Source organism: Sorex fumeus, unplaced genomic scaffold, assembly GCF_029834395.1.
Source record: "Sorex fumeus unplaced genomic scaffold, SorFum_2.1 ptg000043l, whole genome shotgun sequence".
NCBI classification, from domain to species: Eukaryota; Metazoa; Chordata; class Mammalia; order Eulipotyphla; family Soricidae; genus Sorex; species Sorex fumeus.
The window spans coordinates 43,498,477-43,512,387 of record NW_026606100.1 but is presented as its reverse complement, the minus strand read 5'-3'; the positions used below and the strand labels follow the sequence as shown (position 1 = coordinate 43,512,387).

The window sequence follows — 13,911 nt, the reverse complement described above, 5'->3', positions numbered from 1 at the left end:
GGCACTGGGCTATGGCTCCCCCAACACCCCCCCAGGCAAAGGCCCCTGAAACCTAGGGGCAGCAGCTGGCTGGCAGCCGTGTTGGGAAGCCAGCGACCCCTGCTATTTTGCACCAGCATCTTCCTGTCCCTTGTGCTTCCGATCAGGCCACGGCTTTCGCTGCTAAGTTTTCAGAAACTTCTAGCTGTTCTATGTGGAAAGGTTTGAAATCAGGGCAAGGGCTGGGGTGGTCCCGTGCCTAAAGCTTCTTCCTGCCTTGCAAGCATGAGACCATGAGTTTGACCCCCCCGGTCCCACCTGCATGCCCTGAGAGTGAGTCTGACAGCAATTCGGTCTGTGATCCTGACAGGGTAAGTGATTTGCAGCCTCAACTAAAGGGCGTGACACCCCCACTGCCCCAGCTCTGTAACTAAAACTGGGTCTGACCAGCAGATTCTGGAGGGCAACCCCACCTGGGAAACACCACGGGCAGGTCCTCAAGGACCAGTGGGACTCCCCCCTCCCCACTCATGGCCACAGTCATCTCCACAGAGTGGGGAGATGGAGGACCCAGGGGCTGTGCCCAAGAACATGCTTAAGAGCAGTGAGGAGAAGCTGAAGGAGGACACATTTGTCCCCTGAATACCCATTTGATTCTGGTGGGAAGATGGACACAGAATTTGTCCTCCTCGTCCCAATGCACCAGAGAGAAGACCCCAACCAAGAACTTGAGGTGAAGGCAGCATGTGTGGGTTCAGGAGGAAAAGGGGGGGTGATGAGGGAGGTTGGCCCGCACCCTCTGAAGCAAGCACCGGGTGGGGACGGCCTCTTACAGTATGGACAGGGTACGAGGGCGCCAGTCAGCCCTGCAGAGCTGTGGGCTGGGGCGATGTTGGTACAGCCCCGCCCACCCATGGCCCCAGGCGCAGAGGATGGCCACCGAGAGGAAGCCTGGCCTCATAGGGGGACCCTGGGCAGCCTTCTCCGGCCCAGAGTTAGGGTTCCATGGCAAGAACTCAGATACCAGCCCTGCAGCCTTGAACTTGGGGAGTCCCCTTTGTTTGCTCTTCCTCCTGGGAAGATTGTCAGGACGTATACAGGCATCAACTGAATAGTTCGAGGCCTGTTGGCCAGACCAGACTCAGGCAGTTTCCTGCGGTGACAGTGTCCAATCCGTGCAGTCCAGTGACCCTGCTGGCCAGCTGTGGTAGGCCTGGCACCTCCTCCAGCCTCTCTACTCTCTCCCATCCTTCTCACCTATTGGTTTGCTTTCTTTAACTCAAATATGGGTTGCTCTTGTTTTGTATTTTTTTGCTTTTTGGGTCACACCCTGTGATACACAGGGGGTCCTCCTGGCTCTGCACTCAGGAATTGCCCTGCACTCAGGAGTTACTCCTGTTGGTGCTCAGAGGACCATATGAGGTGCTGGGAATCAAACCCGGGTTGGCCACATGTTAGGCAAATGCCCTACCAGCTATCACTCCAGCCCTTGTGTTGTGCTTTAAGTTCGGGAGTACTTCAAATGCACAATCTCAGAGGCCTGGCCAGTTGCATAGTGAATGAACAATTCTGCCTCGAGCTTCCAGCCTTTGTGTCCTTGGGGAGGAGCCTCAGGAGGTTGTCCACCAAGCCTCACAGCGTTGCTCACCAAGCAGTATTAAAACACACAGGTAAAGGGACTCGAGACAGAGCCTGCCGCGGGAACATGCGTCGTGCGTGTAGGAGTCCAGGTGTTACATGCTATTTCGTGACGTGGCCCCGTGAACACAGAGCCAAGAGTAGCCCTGAGTTTCACTGGGTCTGGCTTCCCAAACCAAAATAAATATAATGAATAAAGAACACTCAGATGGCAGGTGTATGAAATGCTAACTTGATGTAACAAAAAGTCTTTCAGATTCTTCAAAACGAAAGGAACCCACCAGTCTGAATCTAATAATAAAGAGAAGTAGGAAAATCCGGGGCTGGAGCGATAGCACAGCAGGTAGGGCGTTTTCCTTGTACACAGCCAACATGGCCAACTCGAGTTCGATTCCTCCGCCCCTCTCGGAGAGCCCAGCAAGCTATGTTGGTGCAAGCTACCCCAGGCTATGGTATGGCAAACTACCCCTGACGTATTCGGTATGCCAAACACAGTAACAAGTCTCACAATGTTACTGGGCCCGCTCGAGCAAAATTGATGAACAACGGGAGGACAGTGACAGTGACAGTGACAGGAAAATCAGAGTCAGTGTGGCTCTGGGGAAAGCCATCCTCCTGCCATCCTCCTGCCATCCTCCTGCCTGGATTGTGAGAATGGAAACTAGAAAGAGTTAGGTGGTTCCTCAAAATGCAGGAATAGAATAACCGCACGGTTCAGCCATGACACCCCTCACCATACTCCTAATTCCCAATGAACATTTGGGAAAAACCCAAATGCCCATGGTAGATCAATAAAACAGTACAATGAACTATTATCTGCCTTGAAATGGGAGGAAGTTCCATGCAATCCTATAGCTGGACTTGAAAGATGTGATGGTAAGTGTGAAGCAAACCTGGCAACTAAAGGCTGATTCTGTGTGAGCCCAAGGCCACCGGCTATCTAAGAGCATCAAGTTCATAAAGACAGAAAGCAGAATAGTGGTTCCTGGGGGCTGCGGGATCAGGAAATGGGGATTTTCTTTCCTTTTATTTTTCATTTTTTGAGTCACACATGGCGGTGCTCTGGACATGATGCTGGTGATCACGTGGTCCAGGGCGCTGAACAGGGGCTTCTGCCTGAGAAGTCCTGGAAGCATCTCCCCAGCTGGGCTTTGTTCCATGATAGCTTCTGAGTTTCCGGTGTGAGAGGGATAATGAAGGTTCTGGAGAGGGATGTGGTGAGGTCTGCATGGTGCGAGTTTGCTCAATGCCATGGGATTCTATCCTCGTAAGTGGCCAGTTTTTTTTTTTCTTTTTGGGTCACACCTGGTGATACTCAGGGATTACTCCTGGCTCTGCACTCAGGAATTACCCTTTGCGGTGTTCAGAGGACCATGTGGAATGCTGGGAATTGAACCCGGGTCAGCCCCATGCATGGCAAAAGCCCTACCTGCTGTGCTATTGCTCCAGCCTCATAAGCGGTCAGTTTTATGTCTTAGATATTTTAATCACAAAAGATTTAGTTCAGAAGCCACATCATCCTTCCGCTTCATCTGGCCTCAGCCTGCCCAGGACCTTGTATGTCTTTCAGTAATATTTGTTTCATCAGTCTGTGCCGAGTGGGGGGGGGGGGGGGGGGAGAGACAGAGAGACAGAGAGACAGAGACAGAGAGACAGAGAAAGAAGAGAGAAGAAAGAGGAGATAGGATAAAGAGAGAGAGAAGATAGGAGAGGACACAGTATAAAGAGAGGAGAGAGAGAGAGAGAGAGAGAAGAGCGAAATAGTCGATTCTTTATGCACCCAGCAGCCCATGGAGACAGTCTCCGTGTGGGTCTCCTCCGTGACACCCGGGACAGGACAGAGACCCCGCACAGCACAGAGCCTCCAGTGTGAACAGACAGAGTGCCTGAGGGCCTGGGGACAGCTGCTGAGGAGGCGGGCGGAGAGTGACGACCTCTCCTCAGGGTTTTGACTTGACTATTACAGATCTGGGGGGTCGGGACTAAGACCAGAGCAGAGATGGCTTCCGGCCACCCCGCCATGACCTGGGCCCAGGGGCCTGAGTCTCTGGCATGGAAGGAAGGAGCCATCTGCTCCTGGGTCCCCCTGAGATGGAAGCAGATTGGGGCATCCAGAGACCCTCTTCCGTGGGCACCCCTCCTCCTGGTTCTCTCCCTTCGGAGCAGGGGAGAAAAACTTTGCTGCTGCTGCTGAGAACTGGGTTAGCACTGAACGAGGCCTGCTGTGCTCAGTGACCAGTGCTCCCACGCACTGAGGGGGTCACACGAAAGCGCCCACATAGCCATTGCCTCCTAGAATCACCCACTAGACCAGAGGTCCCTCAAACTGAGTTAGCCTACAGCGCCTTTTTCAGAAAGAAGTCACTCATTGCCCCTCCCCACCCGAGATTTCTACCATCCCGTCCTTAGAGGAAGACAACATAAGTGTCCCCAAAATGTACCCTCGGATTCTACCCTACCCTGAATCATTCCGGGGGCTCTCAGGGGCTGGTATCGCTCACTCTGGGGAATGCAGACCTAGACTTGGGAGGGGACGGGGTAGGGGCTCATTCTGTTTTGGGGGCACCCACCTCAGATGATCCCAATTCAATCCTAGCACTCAGAGGGTGGAAAATTCAGCAGAAGATCGACCAGAGACGGGAATGTGCTGAGTTGGGATTTGAAGGCGCATGGCCTGTTGGTTGGAAGTTGGGAAACAGCTAAGGACAGTGGGCTGGGCTGCAGGCCCGGCTCGAGAGGGCCAGCGGCTTCCCAGTGGGTCCAAACTCCTCTGGCTGGCTGGAAGCAGAGTTTCGACTTCCTTCTTGGAGCGAGTGGCCAATCCCCCGTGGAAATAGCCGTTAGAGTGCTCTGGAGTTGCCGAGCCTCCAGGGAATCTCTACTAGAGAGAGTTTAGGGGAGAGGTCGGCAGAGAGGCTGGAGCAAAGGGAAAGGGGCCAGAGGCAGACAGGGGGCCCCATGGGGTCAGCCTCCCAGCCTGCAGGGAGGGCCTGAGTTACAGGAAGTGCTTTTGGGGGTGGGCAGGACAGGCCGAATGGAAGGGGGTGACAAAGCTCTGGGTTTGGAATCCGGAAACCTGACTCTCATTTTATTTTTGGCTTTCTCGACTTGAGTCTTTATTGAAGAAAACCCAAGAAAGGACAAGATTTCCACATTCCATAAGCTGCTATTTCCTTTCCGGTATCTTTTGTTGTTGTTGTTGTTGTTGTCTGGGGCGGACATAGTCAGTGGTGCTCAGGGCTTAGTCCTGACTCTGTACTCATGAATCACTCCTGGTGGGGCTCTGGTAGTGCTGGGGATCAGACCCAGGTGGACCAGGGGCTGTAGCAGTGACCACTGTATCATCTCACTGACTGACCTTTGCAGCCTGTTGGCCGAGAGCAGGGCCTGGGCCTGGAGACCCTGGGGGCAGGGTCTTCTGCAGGCTGACCGCTGTGGGCAGAGGAGAGCAACTTGCTGTGTCCTTTCTGCAGCTGTGAAGGATGGTGGGGCCGGAGAGAATCGATAGGTATGTGCAGGCCCCAGTTTGACCGACATGGCAGAGACCAAGCACAGAGCTGGGTGCAGCCCCTCAGCACTGCAGAGTGTGGCTCCCCTCCTCTTATAAGAGGTGGCCACTGGCAGGAGTAGTCATGGGCTCCCCAAAGGTCCAGAAAATGCCCATGGCCACTGGTGGGCCCCCACAGGAAGTTGGCTGCATGAGACCTTGCCCTGAGCTATCCCAGCTGGAGATGGTTCTATTCCTACCTGCTATATCCTCAGTGACTGCAGCATCCCAAATCACCCTTCTGAGGTCTGCAGCGAGTGGGGGCTGGGCCCCAAGACCTCGCCCTGCTGGCCCTGCAGAGGTGTACAAGCAGACGCCCCCTGAGACGGTGAAGGGCGTCCCCGATCCCCACGGGTGGAACCTGCGGACAGCCGCTGTCGGTGGGAGAGCGGGCCACAGAGAGAACGCAGCACATGGGCACCCTCGCCCGGCCCTTGTCCAGGCCCGGCTCCCCAGAGGCGCCAGGAGCATTTCCTTCCCTTTGATGCTGGCATGCTGGCCGTGGCGTTCACTCTTCCTATTGCGTAAACCACCTCGGCTGCGCCCCTGCAGGAACAGCTGAGAGGAGTCGATGGAACAGCGGCCACGGATTCTAAGGTCTCAGGTCCAGACCCCCGCAGACCCTGTTCTGTCTGATTCCGTCCACACACCTGTTGCCCCTCTAAGCTTGGTCCTGCCCGGCTCCTGCCTCCTGCCTTCACCTCCCCATCGGGCTCCCCCGACCGCCATCGCTTCCTGCACCCCATCCTTCACTGAGCCTTCAAAGGGGCTCCCAGGCACCCACATTTTTCACTGCCAAGCAATACTCTGGGCCCTGGACCCGGTTTGCACCCCACCCTTTGGTCCTACCCCAGCCCTCCTGCCCATTGGCTCTGGCACACAGCACTGATCACCCCCACATGCCTCATCTCCTGGCCTTGTCCTCTGCCCTATCTGCCCAGAAGCCCCTCAGTCTTGCCTCTCCTCTTGCCTCCCTGCTTCTTGTCTCACCTGTGAGACACAGTTCAGCCCTATCCCCTTCCAGAACAGTGTTCTGCAGCCTTCTTAGACCTGGACTGGTACTTAGAACACTGGTGGCAGGGCAGTGGTTTCCAACCTGATCACACCTGCGGACTTCCCAGTAGCTGAAAATCACTGTCCGAGAAGCTTCTCCAGGGGGTTGCATTGGGCTCTTGGAACCCCAGAGCTTCGATCTTACAAAAAGCACCTGCCTGGCTGTGCCGCCATTGGCCCCGTGCCTGGCTCTCCACCAGGTGCGACTCTGCACTGTAGCACTGTCCTCCCGTTGTTCATCGATTTGCTCGAGCGCGCCCAGTAACGTCTCCATAGTGAGACTTGTTACTGTGTTTGGCATCTCGAATACGTCACGGGGAGCTTGCCAGGCTCTGCCGTGCGAGCGAGATACTCTCGGTAGCTTGCCGGGCTCTCCGAGAGGGGCGGAGGAATCCGTAGCCTGGCAATAAAGGCTTCAGGAACGTCCAGGAGCAGGCGGGACTGGCTGTAATGCCCGCTGTGTGGCTCTGGGTGAGCGGTGAGCGTCTCTAAGTTTGCTTCTTCAACATCAGGATTGAAATCCCCAGCCCTCGGGCCTGGAGGAGGGGTGGCATTCAGGCAGGGTGGGGCCAGCCAAGAGCACTGAAGCATGGCTGATAAGAGTCCAGCAGCTCTTTAAGTGTCAAAACTGAGCTCGGCGGATCCAAAAAAGGGGCTGAGAGTTTTTTTTTTACTTTTTTGCTTTTTTTGGGTCACACCCAGTGATGCACAGGGGTTACTCCTGGCTCTTCACTCAGGAATTACTCCTGGCGGTGCTCAGGGGACCATATGGGATGCTGGGAATCGAGCCCAGGTCGGCAGCGTGCAAGGCAAACGCCCTACCCTCTGTACTATCACTCCAGCCCAAGAGTTTTATTCAAGAGCAGAAACAACCCGCCCCACCAGCTGAAGCCCCCTCCACAAAAAAAGGAGAGGCACGCTGAAAATCTGCTGTGGGGCCCAACCCTGATGGAGATTTCAAAGTAGACACTGGGGCATCTCAAGGACACATGACTTCCTCTCGGGGCACTTCTGGGAAGGCTGTGGGTGTGTAGAGAACCTAGAATGGCCTTGGGTGTTGTGGGCCAGGTGGGTGAGGACCACCTTGGGCTCCCCAGGGAAGTGTCCCACCCCAGGAGGGGTGCACTCTGCTTTGGCCCCTGAGCTTGGGGCTCCAGGCAGGCACCCGAGAAATCCCAGCCCCAAAGGCAGGACAGGGGGAGGGCACTGGCCTTGCATGCAGCCAGCCCGGGTCTCAATCCTGGCACGGCACACGCCTCCCCTGCCCCCAGGCCCGCCAGGAGTGATCCCTGAGCGCAGAGCTAGAAGTAAGCCCTGCGCACAACTTGGGTGTGGCCTAAAAAACAAAAGAAAAAGAAATCCCAGCCCTTCCCAGGGCGGCCCGGAGAACCTGGGCAGCAAGGAGACGTGGGCACACGCCGGAAGTGTGTCGCAAGAGAGTGGGAGCGCGTCCCGAGGAATCCGAGGCTGGCTAACCCATCCTCTTTGGGCCCTGGAGGAAGGGGAAGAGTAAAAAAGTAAAAGAAAAGAAAAGAAAAAATGGGGGCCCGAGGTCTCTAGGAGGCGCTCTCGGCCGTCCCTGCCGCGCTGGGGCCCTCAGTCTCCGCCTCCGAGCAGTGGGCCCGCAGGCGCGCGGCGGGGGCGCGTCCGAGTCCCGCTCCCCCCTCGCCGCCCCCGGACTCCGGACGTTTTGGGCCGCGCCGGGCGCCGTGGGCGGGGAGCGCGGCCCCGGGTGCGCGCGGCGGCGGCGGCGGCGGCGGCCGTGGAGTTCCCCGGCGGAGCGGGGCGGGGACGGGGTCCGAGGGCGGGGGGCGGGCGGGGCAGGAGGTCGGTCGGCGCGGCGGCCGCGACCGTGACCTCACGGGGAGGGGCCAGCGCGGCCGGCGGGGCGCCCAGCCCAGAGCGCAGCACCCGAGGCTCGAGCCGCGGCGCGAGGAGCGCAACGCCCCGGCCCCGATGGAGCGGTACAAAGGTGAGCGCCGGGGGCGCGCCCCTGCCTACGTGTCACGACCCGCGGGGGGCTCAGGTGCTCGGGACCTGGACTGTCCACCCGGCCACTGGGGCGCCGCGGGCCGCGGGTTCCCGAGGTGGCCGCTGCGTCCCGGGCGCTTGGATGCTCCCTGGCGCCACCGTCGGCGGGGCTCGGGGTGGCCAAGCTGCTCACCTGTTGGAGGACAGGGAGCTCTTGGCGACCCCCAGGGCTCTTCTAGCCAGCCCTGGCCACCGGGGGCCCTGGGCGCGGTCCTTCGAAGCCGTGCCGCGCCGCCGGGACAGGCCCTTGGGGGTCTGTGCGGGACGGCGTTGGGGAGCGCGCTTGCGGCGCGCGGCTGGCCCCTGGGCCGGGCAGGCAGCTCCAGTGACCAGTTCCTACCCGGGGACCTGCTCGGGACCCACCTACTCCCCCCAGAACGGGCAGGGGAGCCGGGCACGGGGCTTCCGACGGGGATGCCTCGCAGGTGGAACGCGCGGAGCCCAGAGCGCAGCCCCGCAAGTTTCGACTTGGGCAGGGGCCGGTGAGGGTGCCCACAGCCGGGCGCGGAGGGTGCAGACCCTGGGAGGGAGCGCCCGACGCCGGCTTCCAGATTACTTGCTAATGAAGCAGGGGAAAAAGAAGGGGGAGGGAAGCACCTTCTCAGCCCCGTTTTCCTTTACTGGGCGGGGGGAGCCTCTTGCGTGTTCTCGGGGGGGGCTGCTTTCTGCCCAACCTGCGAGAGGAAACGCGCCTGGTATCTGCGTTCCCGTGGGAGAGAGTCGTAAAGGAGAGCGCTCCGATTCCCAAGGAATCTCCCCTCCCAGCTGGTTTCTCATTTCCGAAGCCAACATCAAGGGATGTTTGGGGCCGGGCTTGCGATCCCTGAACCAGCCGCGGCTTGTTTTCCCCTCCCTGCCCTTTTCTCATCCGGGGCACCTGGGGAAAGACCCAAATGCTAGACTCGGCCGCGCGTGGGAAGGAGGGGAGGGGTGGGGGTGTCTCAGCCCTGAGCATCCTCGGCCTCTGGGGGTGGAAGGGAGACAGGGTTGAAGGCGCAGACAGCCTGCAAGCCCACCCCGCAATCTCCCAAGTTACTCCGCGGGTGGTTTGGTTGCTGCCGGAGCTGGCCCCGGATCTCATTATTTTGTATGTGTTGTGTGTGCGTGCATGCGTGAATGCCCCCTTCTGTCTTGGAGAACATTTGAGAAGCCACTGGCCCTTCCCTTCCAGCTTCTGGGCCTCCTCCTCTCTGGGAGGGACCCTCAAGGGGGAATTACAGGACTGGATTTACCTCTTGCACCAACACACAGGCTAGAAGTATTGGTTGCTGGGGTCGGCGGGCTGTTAGCTCCAGGTTGAAGCCGATAGGGGGGTTGGGGTGAGCATCCTCAAAGCTGTGCATTCATTGATTTCTATTGGCATCCGTGGTGGATGGCATTTGGGGGTCTTTCCAGATGCCTCGTTATTAACATGTGGGTTTTGCTTTCAGAGGTGGGCTTGGCTCTGTCCCAGAGGGGAAAAAAAACCCCTGTTCTTCACCTTTTTTCTCTACTCTTTTTGTAAAATCTCTGCAGCGCTGGAAGATCAGTTCAGGGCTCTTTTTTAAATTTTTTTCTTGACCAAAGAAACAGCATTTTCAGTTCAGCATGTTTCTGCTCTTGATAACCTTTGTCTCGGCATCACCCTTATGCAGCAAAACACAGTGTGAGGGGAATGTATTTGAGAATAATCAGTCCTGCAGAGGCTCGCCCAACAGATCTGCTAGTGTTTGAAGAAAAATCTTCACATTTCATAGGTGAATGCTACTAATACTTTGCACCTGTTGGCTGAGGAATTTAGGGGATCCTTCCAACACCGCCCCCCACTGAATTGCCCAAATTCTCTTGAGCAGCAGATGCAGTATGTGAAATGCTCACTGAGCTCTGTGCCAAACCTAGCACATCTCACCCCAGTCTGCTCCACCCCGCGACTCTTGAATCCGCAGGCTCTTGTGGGTAGAAGGGCTTTCTGTTTGTTTTCTAAAGGTAAGATGGCATAGGCTTAGGTATGCTTAGGTAGAGTGGTTTTAATCAAGTCGAGTGAAAAAGCAAGACTTCCTGGGACTTTCAGAAGGTTGGCAGGGGATTCTTGTTTGTGATGATACTTTTTTTTTCTTTTTGGGTCACACCTGGCAATGCGCAGGGGTTACTCCTGGCTCTGCGCTCAGGAATTACCCCTGGTGGTGCTCAGGGGACCATATAGGATGCTGGGAATCGAACCCAGGTTGGCCACGTGCAAGGCAAACACCCTACCCGCTGTGCTATTGCTCTAGCCCCTGTGATGATACTTTTAAAAGTCGGTGCTACAGTGTCTCATCCTTAAATCCTCCCTGATGAGCACTGCGTCTCCCAGGTGGGTGACTGTCTGCCTCAGTCGTGTCCCCAGAGCCCAAACAAATCTATTTTCTCAACTCTGCAATTTGTAGCAGTTGCTGCTGCTGTAGGGCCCACCCTTGGCACTGCTGGGGAGAGAGCAGGCTGGAGCCCAGGGCTTCACACATACAAGGCATGTATGTACTCTGCCCCTGGAGCCAAGCACTCGGGTTTGTCAATCATAATAAAGCCATTGGTGGAGATGAGACTGTTTCTCCATCCCCCAGTCCTCCAACTCTATGATCTACTCCTTAATCCAGAAGCAGCCAGTCGTTGGCAGGTTTTCAGTTGACTGTGCTTTATTTTGTCAGGTGTAAAGAGAGATCTGGAACTGAAGTGGGGGGTGATGAAATACCATCCTGGGTCTCCTGTAGAACCTTTCTAAGGCTTTCTTCTGCTCCCTGTTAAACCATTCTAAGACACTCCATGGTACTCCCATGAGAAAAAAAAAAAGGGAAGCTGGGGTGGGGGAGGGTGATTGGGGGGTGGAGGGGAGAGAGATTTGTTGTTGAGTGTTTTCCCAGAGTGATGGTGCTTTTATGAGAGCCATAAAAAGCGAGGGGAGGGTTGTTGCTCTGTCCTGACCGCCAATCCTTTGGAGTGTGTAAGCAAGTGGCATGCTCACTAAAGCACCCGGGAAGGCTCCCATCCTGGGGTGTTTACACATTTTCCATGCTCCAGAAGTTGGATCTCTGTGGCCACAGCGATTGGCTGAGCTCATGCCACGTGAGCAGGGGTTCTGGTTCCTATGGCTCCTCCAGCTGGTGAGTGCAAGACGGGGCCAAACGGGACTGACCTACTATCTGAGCATCGCACTTGGAACAGCCTCGCGGAAGCTCCCTGAATTGCCTCACAGTTGGATGCACACGAGGGCAGTTGAGATAATCAGTTTAATTTGGATCGCGGTTATTGGTTGGAAGGCTCACCCTTCTTTCCCCCGTGTTTCTGGGTCTGATTCCCTGATTCCCAGGAGAGGGAACTTGGGTCTAGGCAACTGGAAAGAGAAGACAGGCTGGAGAGAGTCAGGCCAGCAAAAATACTGGAAAACTTTTATGGGAATCGTGGGATCTGTCTGCGAAAGAGAAACTAATTATCATACTCATTTCGCCTTCCGAGGAATCATCGTGGGTTTTGTTTCGGGGCGCCGGGGCTCACGTCTCTCTGAGCTCACTCTCCTTGAGGCAGTGGTTCTTAGCCTTAGAACCAGGACACTGGGTCCACAGAGACAGTTCAGCAGGGAAGGCACTTGTCTTGCATGCAGCCCACCCAGGTTGAAACCCTGTAGCATCCCATCTGGTCCCCAGGGCCTCGCCGGGAGTGATCCCCCAGCACAGAGCCTGAGGAGTCAGCCCTGAGCACAGAGGCCCCACCTAAGATCCTCTGTTGTGTCTGTCTCGTGGTGGGGATCAAACTCGGGGCCTCACACTCAGAACAGCTGCTTTGGTAGCTAAGCCACACCCCCGCAGCCACAGTGCCTTGGAATTCTGATGGGTCTCAGGTTAGGGATTGGTTCTTTCAAGACAAGAAAGAAAACTCCAGGTGCTTCTACTGTGCATCTGAAGCAGAGGACCACGGAAATGTAATTTATCCACACCCCTTCCCGCTCTGGGGAAGCAAAGCCAGAGGTGGATGGGAAATGTGTCAGCCAATGCCCATAGCCACTTGTAAGTACAGCTGGGGGCCCTGGGGGTGTTCATGCTGCCACAGTCCACGGGGACAGTGGATGAGGGGAAGAGTCTTGCAGCGTGAAACCTGCCCGGCCTCTGTGCACCTCACCTGAAGGGTTTTCAGAGGCCACTGGCAGCCGGGCGGGGAGTCTCCCAGGCTCTGGAATCCTAAGCTCGGGGTGTGCTGTGTGTTATTCTTGACCCCGAGTCCTCCTGACTTTGAAGCTCTTTGTGTGGGAGCCCGTGGCTGGGGTCACCTTGGGGGCTGAGAAAGCAGGCCGGGAGGGGAATTCTGCATTGGGCCCTTCTCCTGCAGGTCCTGGGAGCTCTGCGAACTGGGCGGGTTCCAAGCACAATTAAAGGGCCAGGAGGGGCCAACAGGCTTCAAAGCGCCGGAAATCATGCCAGTTTTCTCCCCGGCCCCTTTAATGATGGGAACTGCTTCTCCCAAGACGTCTGTCCTTCTCAGACAGTGCCTTGCAAGAGTGGAGGGAGGAAGGCCTGTTTGTCTCGGGCCCAAGCCGCGACCTGACGCAGAGCTGTGAGCGGTGACTCGGCAGACAGACTCCTGGGTGGTTTTTCCTTGCGCCGAGTGGCAGAGCACTCTGGGCCTCAGTTTCCCCGCCGAGAAAACAACTCAGGCTGTCTTTCAGAGCCCGTGGCGTTGGCTCTGTGAACGCCGAGAAATCTCTGGGGGAGGATGTGTCCTGAGGAGAGGGGAATGAGGGCGGGAACGTGGGGCGCCCAACCAAGGTCAGGAGAGGGCTGGGATGCTTATAAATACAACCGATTTCCTGTCAGGGACGGGAGATCGGCAGGCGCGGTGGGAAAGGGAGTAGGGGCAGACATGGGAGGAATTCAGTTCTCAGGGGTTCTGTGTGAACTTGTCTCCAGTCCTGGTGAGGGAACCCAGAGCCACCCCCCGGAACACAGGACCTGTCCCTCCCAGTCAGAGACAGGCCCTGACCCCCACGGAGGGCAAACCTCTGGGGGGGGGCTCCCTGGGGGAGCACTGGCACATGCCAGGCCCCGGGTCTGATGCCAGCACACCGCCCAGTGTGGCCCCCCACAACAGTTTATGACAAGGGACTGGAGCGATAGCACAGCAGGTAGGGTGTTTGCCTTGCACACGGCCGACCCGGGTTCGATTCCCAGCATCCCATATGGTCCCCTGAGCACCACCAGGAGTAATTCCTGAGTGCAGAGCCAGGAGGAACCCCTGTGCATTGCTGGGTGTGACCCAAAAAGCAAAACAAAACAAAACAAAACCACCAAAAACCAAAAAACAAAAGTTTATAACAAGATAAAGCAACGCTTCGAAGTCAAGAAAGGGATACAGTATGTAGTCATGAGAACCGGATGGCCAAAGGAGAGATTGTTGTTCTCATAAATTAGACTCCTTCCTTATAGCAGCTCAGCGAAGGTCCTTCCTCTGCCTTTGGAATCCAGATGCCTCCTCTTCCAGGCAGCCCCCTCCACCCTCCGCCCAGTTCCTGTTGTGTCCTGCCCAGCTCATTGCAGATTGTCAGCCAGTCTGGTTGAATTACCATCACACTGTCTTAGAGTTGTATGTCCTGTGGATGCTTGAACATGTCCAGCGTTAGGGGTGCTGATGCCCTCGCAGTGAAATCTGTTCAGACCTTG

General features: G+C 56.7%; 1 protein-coding gene across 1 annotated transcript in view; it reads left to right on the top strand.

Annotated features, from left to right (window-relative positions):
- The first annotated feature begins 8,049 nt into the window (after positions 1-8,049).
- The window catches only part of AFAP1L2 (actin filament associated protein 1 like 2), a 95,129-nt gene continuing 89,267 nt past the window's right edge, over positions 8,050-13,911 (top strand). The window contains exon 1 of the mRNA XM_056120528.1: positions 8,050-8,189. Coding sequence (XP_055976503.1) covers positions 8,174-8,189 — 16 coding nt within the window. The 5' untranslated portion in view covers positions 8,050-8,173. The remainder of the gene's footprint in view (positions 8,190-13,911) is intronic.